The sequence below is a fragment of the Rissa tridactyla genome, chromosome 1 (genome assembly GCF_028500815.1).
Source record: "Rissa tridactyla isolate bRisTri1 chromosome 1, bRisTri1.patW.cur.20221130, whole genome shotgun sequence".
Classification (NCBI taxonomy): domain Eukaryota; kingdom Metazoa; phylum Chordata; class Aves; order Charadriiformes; family Laridae; genus Rissa; species Rissa tridactyla.
Genome location: NC_071466.1, coordinates 47673300 through 47692254, shown reverse-complemented (window position 1 = coordinate 47692254; position 18955 = coordinate 47673300). Strand labels below are relative to the sequence as shown.

General features: G+C 42.0%; 1 protein-coding gene across 7 annotated transcripts in view; it reads left to right on the top strand.

Annotated features, from left to right (window-relative positions):
* KLF12 (KLF transcription factor 12) overlaps nucleotides 1–14554 on the top strand; it is a 255540-nt gene extending 240986 nt beyond the window's left edge. For all 7 annotated transcript variants that reach the window (XM_054188506.1, XM_054188503.1, XM_054188505.1 and 4 more), the window contains one exon: nucleotides 5168–14554. In XM_054188506.1, coding sequence (XP_054044481.1) covers nucleotides 5168–5349 — 182 coding nt within the window. In that variant the 3' untranslated portion in view covers nucleotides 5350–14554. The remainder of the gene's footprint in view (nucleotides 1–5167) is intronic.
* Nucleotides 14555–18955: the final 4401 nt, after the last annotated feature.

Genomic DNA, 18955 nt, shown 5'->3' with positions numbered 1-18955 from the left:
GAATCAGGGACGGCATCTCCCCTATGCTCCCACCCTCCCAGTCCAGAAATACGATGTAAACCTCTAAACCAAGTTTCATTTCCAGGTGCTTTTCTAACTTTGTCCTTCTCAAAAGCAGAATTTCAGCATGTGGCTCTTTCACAGTGTGAGGAAAGCTTAAATACAGAAAAATCTGACTAGATGGCTAAGACCCTTGAAAACAGTCCCTTATGTTTATTTTCTAGTTGACTCTTACTTGGAATAAAAATGTTATCAGTGTTTCAAAATGCTGAGTACCATTGCAGGAAGGGGCTACAGAGAAGTGATGTAATAACTCAGAGTCATGGTGACAATTCCATGTGCAGAAAAATTGGATGGATGGAAATGTCTGAAGAGGACACAAATAAGAAGGGACATGGCACTCACCTGCAATACCAGAGAGAGAGGTGAGTTTATGCCAGAGAAAGAAAATGAGTTTAGAACTTTATCACTGGGGTTTTTTCTGACGTGGTAGTAGGCGGTGTTACCTCATCATTACTTAATGACATGGTTGCCAAGAGCCTGCTAAACAGATGAATAAATGAAGCTTAAATAATACACAAGTACCTAGGGCATCTTCAATTGCAGTAAACAAAGTTCCTTGCCTTGGCAACTTCAGGCCAGTTCTGTTTCCTAGAGCTCCAGAGCAGTTTCTCTGCTGGCAGAACAACCCGTAACTATTTACATGGTGGTTTTGTGGTGCCTGTCTTTGAAGCATCTGGCATCAAATACCATGATACCAGCTAGTTGATGGGCAGAGGATAACTGCCGAGGAACGTACCGCATAGGAAGTTCTGCCCAGGGTAGAACAGATCCTGATCCCTTCATCTGTTATATGGCATGGTCTCGTCCTGGTACCCACATTGGGCTTTTTTTTTTAAGGAATACATGAATGTCATCAGGTTGTAAGGAATACATGAATGTCATAGGCTTAAGAGAGATTTATTTCCTTGGGTGAATGATCTTCTGGACGTTAGAGTACACAAATAAGGATATGGGAAGACAGATGGTGGGCTGTGAGGAGGGTGGAAAATTTTGGAAGGATTGGCTGAACAGTGGTCATTATTCAGCATTATTAATTCATTATTTACTTGAGTTTAGGGAGATTTAATGAGTAACCGTTGTAACTATGTTCTTAAGCGCTTAAGTGAGAGGAGTCATGGTAAGGTAGGAAAAATAATATGATAAAAGTAATTAAACTAATTTGGATCGTGGCATCTGGACTACAAAAGGCAAAGTTTTGGCGGGCTCTTAGAAATAGATGTTTTGTTAATAGAAGATTAAAAAAATGACTAGTTCCATTTGGAGCACTGAGTCATACCTTTAAAACTTCATAATTAACTTCCCCAAACAATAGAAAATACTAATTTTCTACAGGGAACTGTCTGGAAGAACTTTTTCGTGCTCCAGGGTCCTACTTGAACTGTGTAAATGCCTGTTGTGGCATACTGTTCACTGTCCATGTATTGCAAGACAAAGCAGTGGAATAGCATCAGGATACAATTCCTCTGCGTTTTGGGATCTTTTTGTCAGGTTTTGGGACAAAACAATAGAGCTCTCAAAGACAGCTGTGAAAGTAGAGGGTCAGCTCCCGTAAAAATGTTCACAGCTTCAGGCATTTATTATTAAATGGGTAGCTTAATTTAAAGATTTAAAGAATCTAAAAGTTTACGGATGCAGAAGATCGAACTAACTAACAGGGTTTTATCATTTTCAAGTTTTCTTTTTCTCCTCATGTTAATTGCCGCAGGTTCTTAGTCTCTTTCTGCGGCTCTTTTCTACCATTTTCCAAAAACTGTCTACTGTTTTGTCTTCTTCGTTCCCATGTTTCAGTACCCCGGGCAAGACTCACACTGCCTGCATTTGCTCCTTAGAGCTGAATGAGAATTTGAGTGTCTGGGTGCATGACAGTAACTCTGAACCCTTGCTCCCGTGGCTGACGAGCCATCGAAGGAGCCGAAACATGCCCACACTTTGAACCCAAGAGTTTCTTACCCACTTAAGCTCAAGTGCTCGCACAGAAGCAGAAGTGTCTGAGTCAAAACGGTTGAGTATTTGACTTCAGCTTCAACTCCACTGCAATCCAGTCTTGAAATGGAGATAGAATATAGAGATATATAAGCACTGGGGCTAGCTTCTTCCAGTTAACAAACTAGTTTTGTCCACCTCCTCACTCACCGTATTCTGGGTTGCTCTGCTGAGGTCCAGCTTCTCTCTGTTGATTGTACTGGGAATTTCAGCTATGAGTGCTCATCGGCCCAGGCTGGTGTGTGATACCTGACACCAGCTTTCCATCCTCTACCAATTCCGCTCCTGCTCATCCTTTCTCCATCATTTGAACCCTGGATCTTCTGTTTTTAACAAATTCAGTCATCAGTCTTCATATCTGGGATGCTGCCAAACAACAGGTTAAGAGTTAGTATTGTATTGCCTATGAAGAACATTTTTTTCTAGCGCCTGTCCATCCACAGATAATGTGGGTGTTTAACAGAAAAGTAATATTGTTGCTCTTCCCCTAAAAATTAGGTTTGCCTAAAATGTTGATTAATCTTAATGAAAAATCGTATCTTTCACAGTTTTCTTTACAGCGTTTTTTTTAAGGTGCATGTGAGTGAATGTCTTCAGAGTAATGCTACTTTGCCTGTTTTTTTCCTTCTTACCCTATACGCATATATTTAATTGAAAATAATGAAAGGTCTTCTTAGGTTGAGCTTGTAAGGGTGATTTTCCTTCAGTGGTGTAAATAGCTTGAGAGGAATGTGGTTAGTCCTGTCTCTTTCACATAACTCTCTAGGGGCTGGCTAAGCAGGACTCATTGAGGAGGGAGGCTGGAAGCAACACCTGGAAACTCCAGCTGAGTGACCCACACTCATGTCCTCCCATCAGGTGACTTTCGTTTCTTACCCAAAGTGATACTGTTTTAAGGGACGGATGAACTGTTTCTGCTATTTCTCTTTCACCAGCCACTGCTTCCTGCATCAGGTTCTCACAAGAACCTTGGTCTTCTATCAAGGGAAAGAAGATCTGGGATTTTGTGTACCAAAGGAGTATTGCAGGAGAAGGATCTCATGGTAGGAGAGACTTAGAATTTCAGAAGCTTTTAAATAAGAATCCAAAGCTTAAGAAATATCCCCACACTTTGCTCTGGAAGTCTCTGTGATCAAAGAAACCAACCGGGGCAGTATCCATAGTCTAATCGAAAAGAGAGTTTGAAAGTACGTTGAGGATGGGCAGGGCAAGTGCTCCACTTGGAAACTATTGATGCAGTGTGATGAGGCCGGTGGGATAGACCTGCCAAGTTGGACGGGGGTACTACTATATTTGTACGGTGCTCCGCACCAACTGTTCGTGGCAAGGGTATGTACGTAAGACAGTTCGGTGGTGAATCTGAGCATGTTTTGTAGCTCTTTGTCATTGGCAAGAGCGTACAACCCACCATCTGCTGTGTAGGTCGTGCCGATCCAGCTTGTGGCAGCTGCCGGATTCCAGGCGCCCAGTGCTAGGGCAATGAACGCTATTTGGTGCTTTGTGCTTGGCCGAGGACTGTAAAATTATCTAGGCTGAGTTGCTGCTGTTGCAGCTATGGGCTGCGGTCACCTCAGAGCCTGGATTGCTGGGTTCTCCTCACAGCAACTGTTTCCCACCCCCGTCTGACATCAAAACTGCAGCACAGCCCAGATGGTGCACAGAAGGTACCAACCCAAGGAGCTCAAATGTTGCTGACAGCCCTGCTGACATGCCTGTACAGCATCCAGTTTCCTTACGGAGTGCACCCGTGGCCGTTTCAGCTGGACTTTTCAGGGCTGTTTGAACTTTGTGATGATATTCTTACTCGGGAATTTTCTTTTGAAACCGAGGGCTCTCAGCAAAGCATTTATTGACTTTTGAAGACGCATGGAGGGATGTGCTGCCGACGACAAAGCGAGTGTTGCGTCACTGGTTCATGTAATCGAAATAGTTTCTTGCAAGCTGCTCGTGATTCATAGGAGATAATAAATAACTGAGGAATGATTGTGCCTGACGAAGGAAACAGTTGTTGCAGAGATGCTCTTTTGTTGTCCTGGTTGTGCTTAGCTGGTTTTGGAAGGGGAGGTAAAAAATCATTTTTGACACACCAAAGGAAGATACGTACGGACCTCACGCGGTTTCCTTTCTTCAATTTTGGTGCGTGCTTGACTGTGGGATCAAGGTAACTGCCGAGAGCACTTAACATGTAGACATTGAGGGCTGGTGATAGAAATCACAAATAAGTATAACCTACATACATGACAAAAATGGAATTTTATAAGAGTTTGCTTTATGAAAGCACAAAATCCAGCTTTGCTGTATTAATCTTCTCCTCTGACATGATATGACACAGAACATGGGGTGCGCATTGTGCTTACCTTTAAATAAAAAGCAGAGGGTGGGATTTTCCAAAAATCTACACTTAGCCCAAGTCTGATCTCATTGAAGTAAATGGGTATTTATCAACAGTGTTGTGCAAGTCCCATGGCTGAGTATATTTAAAAATTGTACACCGTTCCTGGTAGCATCTTAAACGCAAAATTAATTTTACTGAAAGCAAGTGCAATAAATAAAGAGGACATTTTGCAGATTGAATTTTTATGTTTAATTGGGAAATCGTAGTTCATTTTTGCCAGCTCGCTAAGAAGTGTCCTGCAGCGATGTACACAAATAATTAGAAACCTTCATAAACTTCATAAAAATAATTGGAGGTCTGTGGCAGCCTGTGATAAATTGCTGAAATAACGGGTAATCTGTCCATTTTGGGAGAAAGTGTAGCCTGACGAGATGAAGGTAGCAAACTTGTACGGTAATCGTGAGAATAATTACACAGCCCTTTGTCCTGCTGTTAATCCCTGCATCACCCCTGCAAGGTAGGATCTATATTGTTGCCTTAATCCTGTTGATTTTCTTAGTCGTGTGAATGCCACAGGAATGATAAATCTCAAGGCCCTTTCCTTATATTCAGCAGATTCGGTACCTCGTAATTGTGTAATTTGGCCTAAAGCAACCCCTAGGCAGTGGGTGTTCATGGGAAGCGTGCAGAGGGGGTTGCGGGGATTAAGAGCAACAAGGGGAAAGTCACCACCTGTTTTTCCCCCCCCACACACACACCCTCCCCTCTTTCTTTTGTCTCTCCCAGGAGAAAAACCCTACAAATGTACCTGGGAAGGCTGCACCTGGAAGTTTGCTCGCTCCGACGAACTGACGAGGCATTACCGCAAGCACACGGGAGTGAAGCCATTCAAGTGTGCAGACTGTGACCGCAGCTTTTCCCGCTCAGATCACTTGGCGCTCCACCGCCGCAGGCACATGCTGGTTTGAGAAACGCTACCCGTTCCAGCCGAGTTTAAGAGCTGGGTCTCTTAACTACCGTGAGTGAATTCAGCAGGGCTGAATCCCCTTCTACAGTGTTAACAGACAGGGCTTTCCCTGATGTCCGTAACAAAAAAATAATAACAGAAATTAAAAAAAAAAAAAAAAAGCAGGAAAAGAAGTGCCACTCTTCTCCTCGCCATCTGAAGTTAACCCTGTCTGCCCCTCAGCATGGCTACCCCCTGAAAGTGTCATCACAATCACCTGGAAAATAGCAGCTGAAATGCTACAGGAATGGGCATTATTTTACATGCTGCGTCCTTTGACAACAAATGTTTATAGCTTGTATGTTTTCTCAGCTGTCGGACATTTTGTTCCTGAAAAATCACTGCTGATTGGAGGATTAGATACCACGAACCGATGATGATGATGATGAGAGCAAGACCGCTTTATTATCCCATCTTTTCCCCATGTTTTGAATACCAACTGGCCGGTGTCAGCATTACGCCCGAGCTGTGCTACAGACGAGCTGCGTGTGAGTAGGAAAAGAAGATTCTGCTGGAGAGGTCCTGCTGTCGGAGCTGAAGGGTCGCTTGAGCAGACTTTTGCAATAACGATGGTGGCATTTTAATATTGTACCACAATTTGTCATTATGCCCTAGAGGACACCAGCCATTTAACCTTTTTCTTTTATCTTTTTTTTTTTTCCTTTCTTTTCTTTTGTTGTTGTTGTTGTTGAAGTCTGTAAAATAAACAAGGGGCAGCAGCATTTCTGCTGAAAGTACAATATTAAGTATCTGTATTTCACCATGGACTTATTTAGAACCGTTTTGGGATTTGTATAGAAAGAGCCCATCTAAAAACTACTACCCCATTCTCAAAGTGCAGTTTTCTTTCATGCACGCATCCTCTTCCCCACGACCAGTATTTGAACACAAGGAAATAGTCAGACCTTATACTCACTGGTACCAAGGTTAGTGCTGTAGCGATTCATGAAATGGAGCTGAATGTACCAACAAAACAAAACAGAGAAGAAACGGCTGCATCTCTTGCAGAGAAAAAGCAATAATGAGTAAAATGGCTCTTGAGACAATAATTTACTCCACACCAACAGAAGGGGGGGATATGCAGAAATTCTGATGTACCCGCTAGGTGCCACAATTCAGTACTTTCATTTCCGTCAACGTAACACTTGGGTCTGGAAAGCAAGAAAGATAAAGGAAAGAGCTGATTGTTGAGGAGTCGGGATGAACCGCACGTAGGAAGGAGAAATGGTTCTGCAGTGGTGCTCTGCAAGACATTAGGTTTCTCCCCGGGAGTTAGGGAATAACAAGATTTTGCCAGCTGTCTAGTATGATATAAATGGCCCTTTATATGGGTACCAGTGGCTGCTCTGCTGGGATTTTCAATCCAAGCCTTTTCAGATTAAATAAAAGGAAATTCCTGATCATTCCCATACAGCCCTATAATTGTGAACCAATTTGTATTAATTGAATCGTGAAGGAAAGAGAGAAACTCTTAGTCATCAGTTGTTCATGCAAAGGGAGTAGTGTTTTTCTGTTTTCTTTCCTCACAAGGATCTGCCTATTCAGCTAAATTTGACAAAGAGCAGGCTTGGCAAGATTTTGTAACTGTTGAGATTTTTATGGCTTAGAGATGAAAGATGTATACATAAAGGTCTTCTGCAATGCATTTAATTATGAATATTTGGTTCCAGGAATTGCACAGATTAAACTTGTGGTGCCACTTGTTCATTTTTAAATGTTTGACCAGTCTGAATTAATTTGTGATTCCTGAAGTGACAGTAGTAACGTTAGGGGGATTCTGAAATCGAGGTAATCTTCAAGAAAAGAACACCACAGGGTACCCGTACAAATACTGGAAGCAATTGCAGTTAACTGAGGATTAATATGACTGGGATAATACTGTATAACAGCACTCACAGGCCCCAGAATTTGATTGTCTTTAAATAAATTCTTAATATTCCATGGTACTGGATAGTTTATCAGCTGTCTGAAAGAAGAACTTCAATATTGTTGAAGCTCAGGCTCCCCTCTGCCGAGTGGTCAGCAGAGAAACCCCTGACAAGTTATTGGCAGCCATTGTGGGAAAAAACGCCTCTGTCAATTCCCATTGACTGTGCTGGTAATCAACTTGTGCAAAATTAGTCAACATTTTAGTATCTGTCTCCAAATCAGGAATGAAGCAGAGGCACTAAGTGTCCGTGCAAAGCGTGTGAAAAGGCTGCGATGGATCAGGGCTCCTGGATAGGCCACGAGGCATTGCGGGGCAGCAGAACTGGCTCTTTACCAGCAGTAACACTGCTATTGGTTTAAAAAAGCTCGTTGTCAGTGTTGTACATGAGATGGTTCATGGATTACATCTGAGGTCTGTCTTTTATATACTTCAATATCGTCCCCTTAAATGGATCTGTCATTCTCAGCATTTAGGGAAAGAGTCAGGTCGGGTAGAAGTCAATTGATAAAATTGTTTTCCTGCCCAAGCACATTTTAATGACTAATTTCTTGAATAGCAGTAATTCAGTTGAAGAACTGATGGCATACAGAATTCCTTTCATAATCTGTGATTTTTTTCTCCCATAGGAAATTAAGTTTATTTGACCAGAAACTCTTACAGCCATTCTGTTAGCGTACAAGAGGAGCAGTGAGGGAGATTGTCGCTGATGTTATTCACAAAGGCAGGGTGTAACTGGGAGAGACCAGTGTCCTCTTTAGGCTTCCCCTGTAGCCAATGAAGAGAGAAAAATTCCTCTGGGAGAAAACTGAGAGGCCTTAAATTTCGATATTCAGCTCTGAGCTGCCTCAAGGAGGAGCGTATGTATCACAGACCCCGGGAGGCTCATCTCCTGAGGCCGAGGTTGATCTGTGTAAATCCCTTGTCTTTCAGGTGGTTGGCCGCTACTTTATGCATAGGAAACACTGCAACAGAAAGAGGGTCTGGTTTTATCCAAGAAACCCCGAAATGATACAGGGTTAAAGCAGCACTTGCACCAAGGGACACAGGCACAGAATGCGTAAATGGTAACAGAATGAAGCCAAAAGGTAAAGGAGTGTACGCTAAATTTTCTTATTTCACAGGCAGGAAGTATATCATCAGCTTTTCCAGCACATGTATAGAGGCTTTTTGTGCTCCTGTTACCTCTAGACAACTTACACAACCAGCAGTAGTCCACCACTAGGTTTTAAGTATCCAGTCTGGTTTTTGGCAAGTTTCTTATTTGTACCAGCACCCTCGGGCTTTGACCCCAAATACTCTGTAGTGAGGTTGTTGTCTGGTTGGTTTTTCCCCTTCAGAAGTATTGTAAGGGAAATAACTCTGTGGGAGGAGGATGTTCGCATGTGGAGCTGATGTCCTCATTCTCAGGGTATCCTTCCATCAGTGGCTGCGGTTCAGACCCACCAAACTTCTGTGCTCATGCAAAGACCGAGGGTGATTGCTCCAGGGTAGTTTCCTCAAAAATCCTGGTGCTCCAGGGTATTTTCCTCAAAAATCCTGGTATCCCACCACAGGTCCGTGACATTTCATAACCATGGTGAAAGCCTACATCATATGTAGCATGCAGAAATACCAGATCTTGTCTTGACACAACACAGTAGGACCATCTTAATTGAGCAACTGGTGAAGACAAATATAGAGTGTCACTTTCTTTTAGAAAGACAGAGATTTATGCTTTTAAGTGTGAGTAAAAGATGGGTAATATCCATCGTGCCCATTACAGCTTACAAGGGAAACTATGCCACAAAGTGTCAGATTTCAGTATTTCAGTTGTTTCCAGAAGGATCCAATGGATTTGTCAGGAAATCTCAGCAGCCAGCATTACAGGAAAATGTAACGAGCAAGCAGCTTTGATACAAAACTTTTTAAATTTTAAATTGTCGTTATTTTTTGAGCCCCTGTTTTATTCAGCACTGTAAAATTGGCTCATTGCAACAGCAGTTTATACTTGGGGATGAAGATGCAGTATTCCTTATTCTCTATCATGCTTACACAATTAATTAAATAGATTTAGACTGACTTGTATATATGATTATTCGCTGGAGTAATGTATAACAAAATTAACAGTGTTAAAAATGACATCAGTGATGTTGATGTTTGGGGTAAGCTCACAGTGCAGAGCATGGACAAATAGCTGGACAACCTTTCTCCCCTTTAATAATGGGAATAACAGTGATGATAGGTCGTTTTCCATTAGCCACATTGAAAATGTATTCTAGTCGCCATTTATAAATTTATCTTCTGATAATAAATGCTGTTTAATGGAAAAAATCTCTTTCTTCTTTATTGAAGGTGGGTACCTCGAAATCGGAGTAAGTTTCACCAGTAATATCCCGCTTATTTTTGCTTTCAACTTCGATTTGGAAAAGGTCAGTGTGTGAAACTGCATCTTCCACAGCAGATGAGTCTAAAGATCGTTCAGTAAATCTGCCCTATTCCCGCACGCTCATCCATATGCCCGTGCATATAAACCCCAACACTTCCTCCACCCATGTGCAGGTAATAAACAAGTTTATATAAAAAAAAAAAAAAAATCACAAAAGGAAGACCTGGAAATAAACACTGTAAAAGAAAATACTACCTTCTTAAGAAGCCAGCTCGTATTATTGTACTGTGCCTTTGCCTGTGATTTGTAACTGGAGAAGCGCACAAAGAAATTTAAAGATTGTTATATTTTCACGGTTCCGTTCTAGAGTAACAGTTGCTGTGTAATGTATGCTTATGAAGACAAGCCCCTTGGTACCTTAAAAATGCTTAAATTCTGATCAATTTCCACAGTAAATCAGGTTTTAGTACACAAACGTAGCTATAAGGATACTGCATCTTTAGAAATCAAAATACCTTGAAAGTATTTTGCTATAGTTGTAACAGTTTGAATATTCTGTAATATATGTGATAGTGAAAAGTATTTTCAAACTCACAATTTCACGTGGGGTGTAAATAGGTTAAATGAAGAACATTTTTAAAAATCCTTTAGTTTTCATCAGGAGAAATGGTAAGATAATGCCTTGCAAAGCTTAAACACAAAACGTGAGAAGTAAATTATTCTGTTTTGTCAGAGCATGTTTTCTCTGCAAAATGGAGTGGCCACTTCTTCGCTGTTTCACAGATGGTGTGCAATATAGAGAAGTCATACTGAGTCCTTCAATGTCGAGTAAGTCAACACTCAGAATGTCTTTGACTGAATAAAGGAAAAAAACACTTAATCAAAATGAGAACCATATGAAAGGTTTTGGGGGTTTTGTGTTGTTGGTTGTTTTTTTTTTTTTTTCCCTTCTGGCATTTTACAGTGAACTGCAGATACAGTAACAGCAAACTCATTTGATTCTTTTGAAATGGATTCTTCTCCTTTGATTTGATTCTTTCTTCTTGTATTTCCCTGACTACAGTGCATCTTGAATAAAGGTGGCAGAGCTGAAACAGGCAGCTGATTCCAGGGGAGTTTAGTCTTCGAGGTGGAGTAGCATGTCAACGAAATCAATTGTAGCAGGACAGTTGTGACATTTAAAATGCACATACACTTCAGCAAGATAGCCTAAAATCTATTTTAAAAGTTGAAACAGAAACTGAAAGTGCCTGTTATTAGAACTGATGGGATGTTCCTATACTTTTACACAGCAATAACTTACGGGATTCTGTTAACGATAAGGTGAAAATGAAATTTTACTCGGAGAACAATAATGCAGCACAGAAACAAACACAAAGTGCCATTTGTATTTTCACACGTTGAGATATTGTGTTAGAGATTTTAGTTGTTTTCTCGGATAACATCTGTCATATACTTGTAAGAAGAAAATGAATCTTAGTTTACAAATGTCTCGTATCCATATCAATTCTCAGTAGGTGTGAATGGAGGTCATTGTCAAGCAGTGTTTTAGGGGGTTTCTTCCTGATTTATGTCTGATGTGCCCATCTATCCAGGGTATTCTCTAGTGAAATAATCCAAAAACCAGCAATAAGCCCAACAGAGCTTTTTTAGCTTATATGGTAGAACGGGGATTCTCTCGCAAAATCCTCTGCATCGAACTCTGGAAACACAGGAGTTCACCTTCCGTCTCCTTTCTATTTGTCATCTAATGCTCGTAATATTTAATAATCATCTTAGAACGGGTTGACTTCAGGAGTGGACAAAATATATCACTTTTCTTTCTTTTGGGGACAAATGAGTGAAAAATTGGGGACTTGTCAGTCTAGAGACTATTTGAATAGCAAACAAGAAGTCGATATTCCTAAAATGGAGTGAGGAGATTTTTATATTGAATGGCCTGAACATTTGCATCAAAAGACTAATTGATCTTAAAAGAAAAAGGCCAGCTGTGATTCTTCCACTCTTTTTTTTTTTTTGTCTTTTTTTTTTTTTTTAATCCGGTAGGTTTCTGTAAAAAAAATAAAAAAATTAACTGCTGCTAATGGATTCTTAAAATAGCAGTGTAATGCCGTCCCTCATACTTTTTCTGTTTCTAAAAATGAATTTATTGGAGATGAAAATGTAACTGGTTGTCCTAATACCTTTGCCAAGGAAGATGGCTTTCCATCCTCTAAATTTCTACCTGTCGTTTATCCAGGCAGTATTTTGTAGTTGAAAAATTCCAGATTTCGCCTAGACTTTTGCTGACACCGGTGGGTTGCTGCTGGAGTGGGAGGATGGGTGTTCGTTTCTTATTCCCTGAGGCAGGATGGGGTGTGCACGAAGATGCTCATATACAGAAGAAAGTGCAGGTGCGGAAAAAAAAAAAAGCACATGGACTCGCATGTAAAAACTAGACGTTTATGACGCGCATGCACGTTGGTTAATCGTGTGACTGGACCACTAGTTTAGTAACAACTTATTTTTAAATGTTAGCCCATCAGAACATGCGTGTACTTATTCTGTCATCCTGAGCTTAATCTCTGGGTATTAAGCGCATAAAAGAAGACAATTCATGCTGGGGATTTTAGGAGGGCACCAGGGGATGTATCATCAGAAGGACAAAGGAAATGCGAGTTTCTCACCTCGTACCTGAGCTGTGGTTGTAGGGGAAGGTTTGGTTCTTTGTTCCGAAGCAGCAACAAGGAGGAACCCTGAGAGACTTGCAGTGGTGGGAGGTTTGGCTGACGCCAGCCCTGCGTGTGTCAGTTCTGGCGTAGGAAAGGTCACCTTGTCTTCACCATCCCAAAATGAGCCATTTCAATCTAAAAAACAAATACAGAATTGGGTTTTTCCTCAATTTTATTGATTTGCCAGCATACCTCTATAGCAGCTTGTGCTTACTGACTTTAAGTTATGAAATAATCTGAGTTGCCCTGCAGTAATTTTTAAATTATTCAGTACATAGTTGTTCAGTCCTCCAGACAAGCAAAACGGGGCATGTGAATTTTAGCTATTGTGAAAATAAGAACAGAAAAGAACTTGTGAGGTCCTGTTGTCCGTATGTGTGACCAGCAACATCTTCCCCAGTTCAGTCTCAAAAGTTTCAGTGAGCAAAGATGCTGCCAGTTATGAAAGAGGAAGTAAATGGTGGTTCACACATTGACTCGCTAAACCTTGCTCCATGCTGGGACCTCCGCACTTAAAAAACAATAGTTCAGTGTTTGGTAGGGGACCACAGGTGATGGCTTTGATGCATCGTCATAAGCATGAACCATGAAATACAGAAATAGGTTCAGATACTGCTTTTCGCCCCGTCCTTGCCTTTCTAGGCGTAAAAGAGCTTCTTTGGAAAGACAGTTTGGTCCATAATATTCACAGCTGAACTAATCTTTTTCACAATTCAGAGTTCATGTTTGTCATTTCTGGTTTTGAACTATTTCTCACTGCTACATTTGTATCTTATTTTTCATTAAAAAAACCCGTGCTTTATTTCTTTCTTTATCGTCCTATACATTGCTTCCTTGGTAGTGTGAGTTCTTCGCTGAACACCTACGCAGTATGCTCTCTTGACCTTCTGTCTGTCCCTAAAAAGTGATGTCCCCCATTTGCACTTGCAATAGAATATACACCGAGATAGTAATGAATTACTTAAGTTTCATGCACCATCAGCCTTAAGACCTTCAACCCACACACACAGACACATGCATTCATTCACTTCAGTGAAAGAGAGATTTGGACACTGCTATCAACATGTGGGGTCAAAAATACCATTAAATAGGAAAGTTCTTTCAGCTGTGTTTAGGAAGAAACAGCAGTAATGAAAAATATCATTCTTGGCCAAGTCACTTATGGAAGAAGCAAATTCCCTCATGGCATTAATGGAACAAAATCCCGAGGATGGGGTTGCATTTGGCCCCAAATTGTTCCTTCTAATCAGGTCGTTATTGTTGTACGTACCAATGAGTGCTCATTTGATCCTCCTGTGTAAAAATACAAAAACATCCCTTAGTTTACAAAGTGATTAATTTGGAACTGAAGCTTCACAGCGATGGAATTAGTGTGTGTGACACCTCTATCTTTCCTAGGTAAGATGCAAAAGGGAGGGTCATTTTCGGTAACCCCATAGAGATAATAGTGTCAATAGAGGTCCTACACTTAAAAGGACTAAAAATACCAGAGCTGGCAAGAAAACATATTAGTTTCTTAAGTCTTTTCTTTTGCCTTCTTTTCAAAAGCTTTTAAATGCAAAAATTACTTTTCTTCAAAAATGAAAGTAATCGTCTGAAGATCTAATTTCCCAATTGTTTCCTCTGCATTTATATACTATGTAGTGTTTAGGCAACACCTATGTTATAAGTTTATTAATATTATGTAAGTGTTGTTCTTGTATTTATGTATAGTGTATGTATTGTAAATATACTCAGAGCTTTTTTTCCTTTTACTGTAAAATGGTGATTTTTTTGCCCTATGATAATGTAAAGGGAGTCCCCGAATGAAATTCTGTCAGAGGATGATTATTCCAGTCTATTCTCAAAGATTTAAATGAACAAGTGTTATCGTTTTTAATGGTGTCTCAGACATATTTTGTTGGTGCATTGCTTTTCTGTATTCAACTTTCCTATGAATTGAGCTGTGAATTGAAATAGAGTTTAAACCTTTAAATGTATGCATTTGTATAATTATCTGAATGGAGGCATGAAGGTTAAATAAAGCATTTTGTATGGAACAAACCCCCTAATTATTACTGTGGATGACTCAAACCTTCTGGAATACCCAGTTATTAACTTTTTTAAATTAAACCTTTGTTAAAAAAAAATCTTTTCTATAAACATATAGTGATTTTTGTAATGGAATGTTTGCTTAAGAAATGGATTTGACTTGCTTTTCTGATTTTTTTTTTTTTTAAAGCCATCATATAGAGTAGACATTCTTTCTCCTTTCACAGTGTTTGTGCATCTGTGGCAAAGCTGGAACAAATAAAATAGCACTCAGCAGTATAAACAAAAATGTCCTGGGATGATATAAAAATATTTTGCACTACTATATAATCTGAGTTCCCCAAAGTACTTTAAAATGGAGTTGTACGTGTGTGTGTCTCTCTCGGCTTCTTTCCTTCTCCTTTCCCTGTGTGTAGGGAAGCTTGAGTTTCCCCTGCAGCCCAGAGGGGATGCCTTCACTGTGTGCCCGGGAAGTAAAGAAACAGCTACTGAAGGAGGGCAACGGCACGCTGGAAATGTCGTCTTCGTACTTAGCTGAAGAGGGTTGGTGTTTGTGACTGCTCCTAGGGATGGTTCAAGGCCCGTGGGCTTCTCCCTCATATCTGACCGTTCCTTTACGTTTGAGCCAGTCTAGGACAACTGTGGATATCAAGTCAGAGGCTTGGAGCTGCACTTTACTCGTGAAATTTCTCCTTAAATGTGAATTTTGCCTTTCCCTTGCATTTCCATCCGCTTTGCTTTTAACTGATATGATCGTTTGTCTAATAAAAACCATAGTGTTACATGGTTACAGGCAGAGAAACAAGTAAACAAAGTGATTTGGAGACCTCTGAGCCTTATCAAGAGATGTGTCTGAACCAAAGCCGTGCGAGAACAGGTCTTGAATCTCTCAAACCGCTGATGAATTGAAAAATCAGATAGTCCTACTGGCCCTTCCAAAGCACTTTTGCTTTCCACACAATAAGTTGTTTGTTCTTCCTCAGTGTCCTGCGTGTGTTTAATATCATTTTTTTCTCCCAACAGTGCCATAAGTATAATACGCATCACTGCCTGTTTAGTCTGACTTCTCCAGCGAACGCCCACATCGTCCACTGGCCTGACCCGTGGCCTGTTCCTGAAAAGTTATTTCTTCCACTTGCACAAACAACAGCTCAATTGTCATCTAATCCCTCTCTTCCCCCCGTGTCCCCCCTGCCTTTTATTTTTCCTTTGTTATTGAATGGTCTGTTTGGAGTGAAAAGTCAGCGCACAGTGTTTCGTACACCCTACGGGGCACGCCTGGCTCTCTGCGAGCGTGACGAGGAGCAGCCGCTGGTAGCCACCTTCAAATTTGCACATTGAGTTGCTGGATCAGATAAGCACGGGTCCCCTCTCTACGTGCAGAAACAATTGCGTTGGCATCGCCCTTGAACCTGGGGAGACTGCCCGCCTCCTGGACGGAGATCTGGCAGTGCTAACTTTCACCCATGGCTTTACGATGCTATTCCTCCTCGCCGGCCTGCAATAGGGAAGCACACCCGTGCGGGAGGTTTGGCTGAAAGACCTGCTGGCTGAACTCCGGCATGCTGCACTGTGACCCGGTGCTATGGGGTTTTGGTTGGGAGTTGAAAGGACAAGGCTAAGGGGGACCAAATTTTGGTGGTCGCTGAGTATTTGTTCTTTCCGAAGAGGAGCCAGCTCTACGGGACAGACTGCTCCTGGATGTAATCGGTCTCTTCAGCAATGCCTGTGGTGCACGCTGTGGAAACGTGTCCCTTATCAGCACTCCCATCCTTGCAAATCAGGCAAAGTTGCACCCTTTTGATAAGCAAAGAACCAAAGGTAATTGACTAAAGCTGGAGTGACTCAGTAGTTGAGCAAGAAATGACAGAATCACAGAATGGTTGAGGTTGGAAGGGACCTCTGGAGATCATAGAATCATAGAATCATAGAATGTGTTGGGTTGGAAGGGACCTTTAAAGGCCATCTAGTCCAACCCCCCTGCAGTAAGCAGGGACATCTTCAACTAGATCAGGTTGCTCAGAGCCTCATCAAGCCTGGCCTTGAATGTCTCCAGGGATGGGATCTCCACCACCTCTCTGGGCAACCTGTTCCAGTGTCTCACCACCCTCATTGTAAAGAACTTCTTCCTAATGTCTAATCTAAACCTACCCTGCTCTGGTTTAAAACCATTGCCCCTCATCCTATCGCTACATGCCCCTCCCCATCCTTCCTGTAGGCCCCCTTCAGGTACTGGAAGGCTGCTGTAAGGTCTCCCTAGAGCCTTCTCTTCTCCAGGCTGAACAACCCCAACTCTCTCAGCCTGTCCTCATAGGAACCTATGGGGTCCAACAGATCATCTGGTCCAAGCCCCCTCCTCAAGCAGGGACACCTAGGGGCAGTTGCCAGGACCATGTCCAGAGGGCTTCTGAACACCTCCAAGGAGGGAGACCGCACAGCCTCTCTGGGCAACCTGTGCCAGGGCTTGGTCACCCTCACAGTAAAGAGTGTTTCCTGACGTTCAGAATAGCACCTAACTGTTTCAGGTCCCTCCTCTCTCATTTCAGCCATTAGGCAGAATGATCTCCCTCCTTAAGGTTTCGACCCAGTCCGTAACTGGCCACGTTTTTTTTACCCATGAGTATTTTCCCTGAGGGGCCCTGAATAGCAGCAGTAGCCACGGCCCTTCCTGTTGAAGCATACTAACGAAGGCATTTACTGCCTCACGTATTTGTCTTAGCAAAAATATATAGCCCATAATAACTAGGACTGCCACTTACAGAGGAATGAATAACCAGATTTAGCCAGTAAGCTCAAACATGTCAATATATTTTATCCTTCTTTTTTTTTTTTTTGTTTGTATTTTTGCACAACCTCGCTCACAGGTGTACCGTGCCCTTTCCTGGTTATCTTTCTCATTCGCTGGGGATATTGATCTATAAAATCTCCTTGTAAAATATTTCAAATAATTTTTTTTTTCTGGGGTGACTTCTCTACGCCTGTATTTTTGGGCCTGTACGGAATATTAACAGATAGAAACTGACAATAAAATCCAGAAACGACTACAAAAGCAAACAGCGAAACCAAGACACTTGCAAAGCTCTATAAATCTGTGCTGAGCTCGGGTTGCTGTTTAATCTTTATATACAGGTACGTCTCAAGGTTATCTGCTCCTGAGGGGTTCACTGGAGGCTTTTGTGATTTGTCATCTGCTCAGCTTCTTATCAGTCAAAGGTATTTCCCCTTGTAACATTTATTATGGGCTCCCCTCCATGTTTCTTACTAACGCGATGCCGTGAAGAGGCTCTGGTATGCAGTCTGTAAGGAGTTATTAAATTTCCCTCTCCTGTGTTCAACGGGATCGTAAAAATGTGACACACGTGGGGTAGGGTGCACAGCACCACTGATGGCTGAACCCCGTCGCTGGGTACGGAATGAAAACAAGGAAGCCTGCAGCTCTGGGAAGGAGTTTTCTGTCTCCGTCCAGCAGTCTCTGGCTGGAAAAGAAGTACAGTTAAATACACTCACACTGAAACTTAACACATATATAAAGAAACTACTGCAAATAGCATAAATAAAACAGCCGCTGTAGCACCTTCGCTAACACGCCGGGTCTCGTTTTCAGGTGGAAAAATCCCAACCCTTTCCACCAGCGCGAGCGTGGCCATCCCACCGTGTGCTTTCATTTCAGCAGAGGTGAGTCTGGCCCAGGCTGATGCAACCGATGCATCGCCATGTCCGAGGAACCGGCAGACTTGGGAGAGGAGCAGGCCGAAATTGCTTCATTGCCGGGATGGCGCGGAGCCCATCTGCGTGTGGCGGAGGTCGGGACAGCAGGGGATTTCCTGGGAAACAGCTTCTTCTCCTGCCTCCGCAGCCTGGTGGAAACGTGTCGGAGCCACTGAAAGAGAGGGCTTGTCTGCTGCGGGTGGTGGGATGCAACTGTTCCCCAGCTATTGCTTTATCCAGCAGAAAAAGCCACTCTAATTCCTCATTTATTCTTAAATAGGGGCTATGTCTACATTGATGTCAGATGCCTGACTGGTAGCATGTATAGGCATGCAAGTATATATACATTTACATATATATATATATGCTTTGTACAGATATGTACAGATATTTTTTGTATATGTATACACGCACACATGTGCATGCATTGTATGTATATATGCATGTATGTACTGATCAGCTGCTTCTAAAGGTAGTTGGGGTGCCTGTGGGCACCAGGAGCATTACTGGGAATATCTCAGGAGACAGGTATCCATGTCTCCTGGATATGCAAAACTATGCAACTATGCAAAAGCTGCATAGCAGTTTTCATAGAATCATAGAACAGTTTGGGTCGGAAAGGGAGCTTTAAAGGTCATCTACTCCAACCTCCCCTGCAATGAGCAGGGACATCTTCCACTAGATCAGGTTGCTCAGAGCCCCATCCAACCTGACCTGGAATGTTTCCAGGGATGGGAAACCATCTACCCATCTACCACCTCTCCGGGCAACCTGTGCCAGTTTTAAGATGTTAGAACTGAAAGGCCAATGGGAGGAAACAACC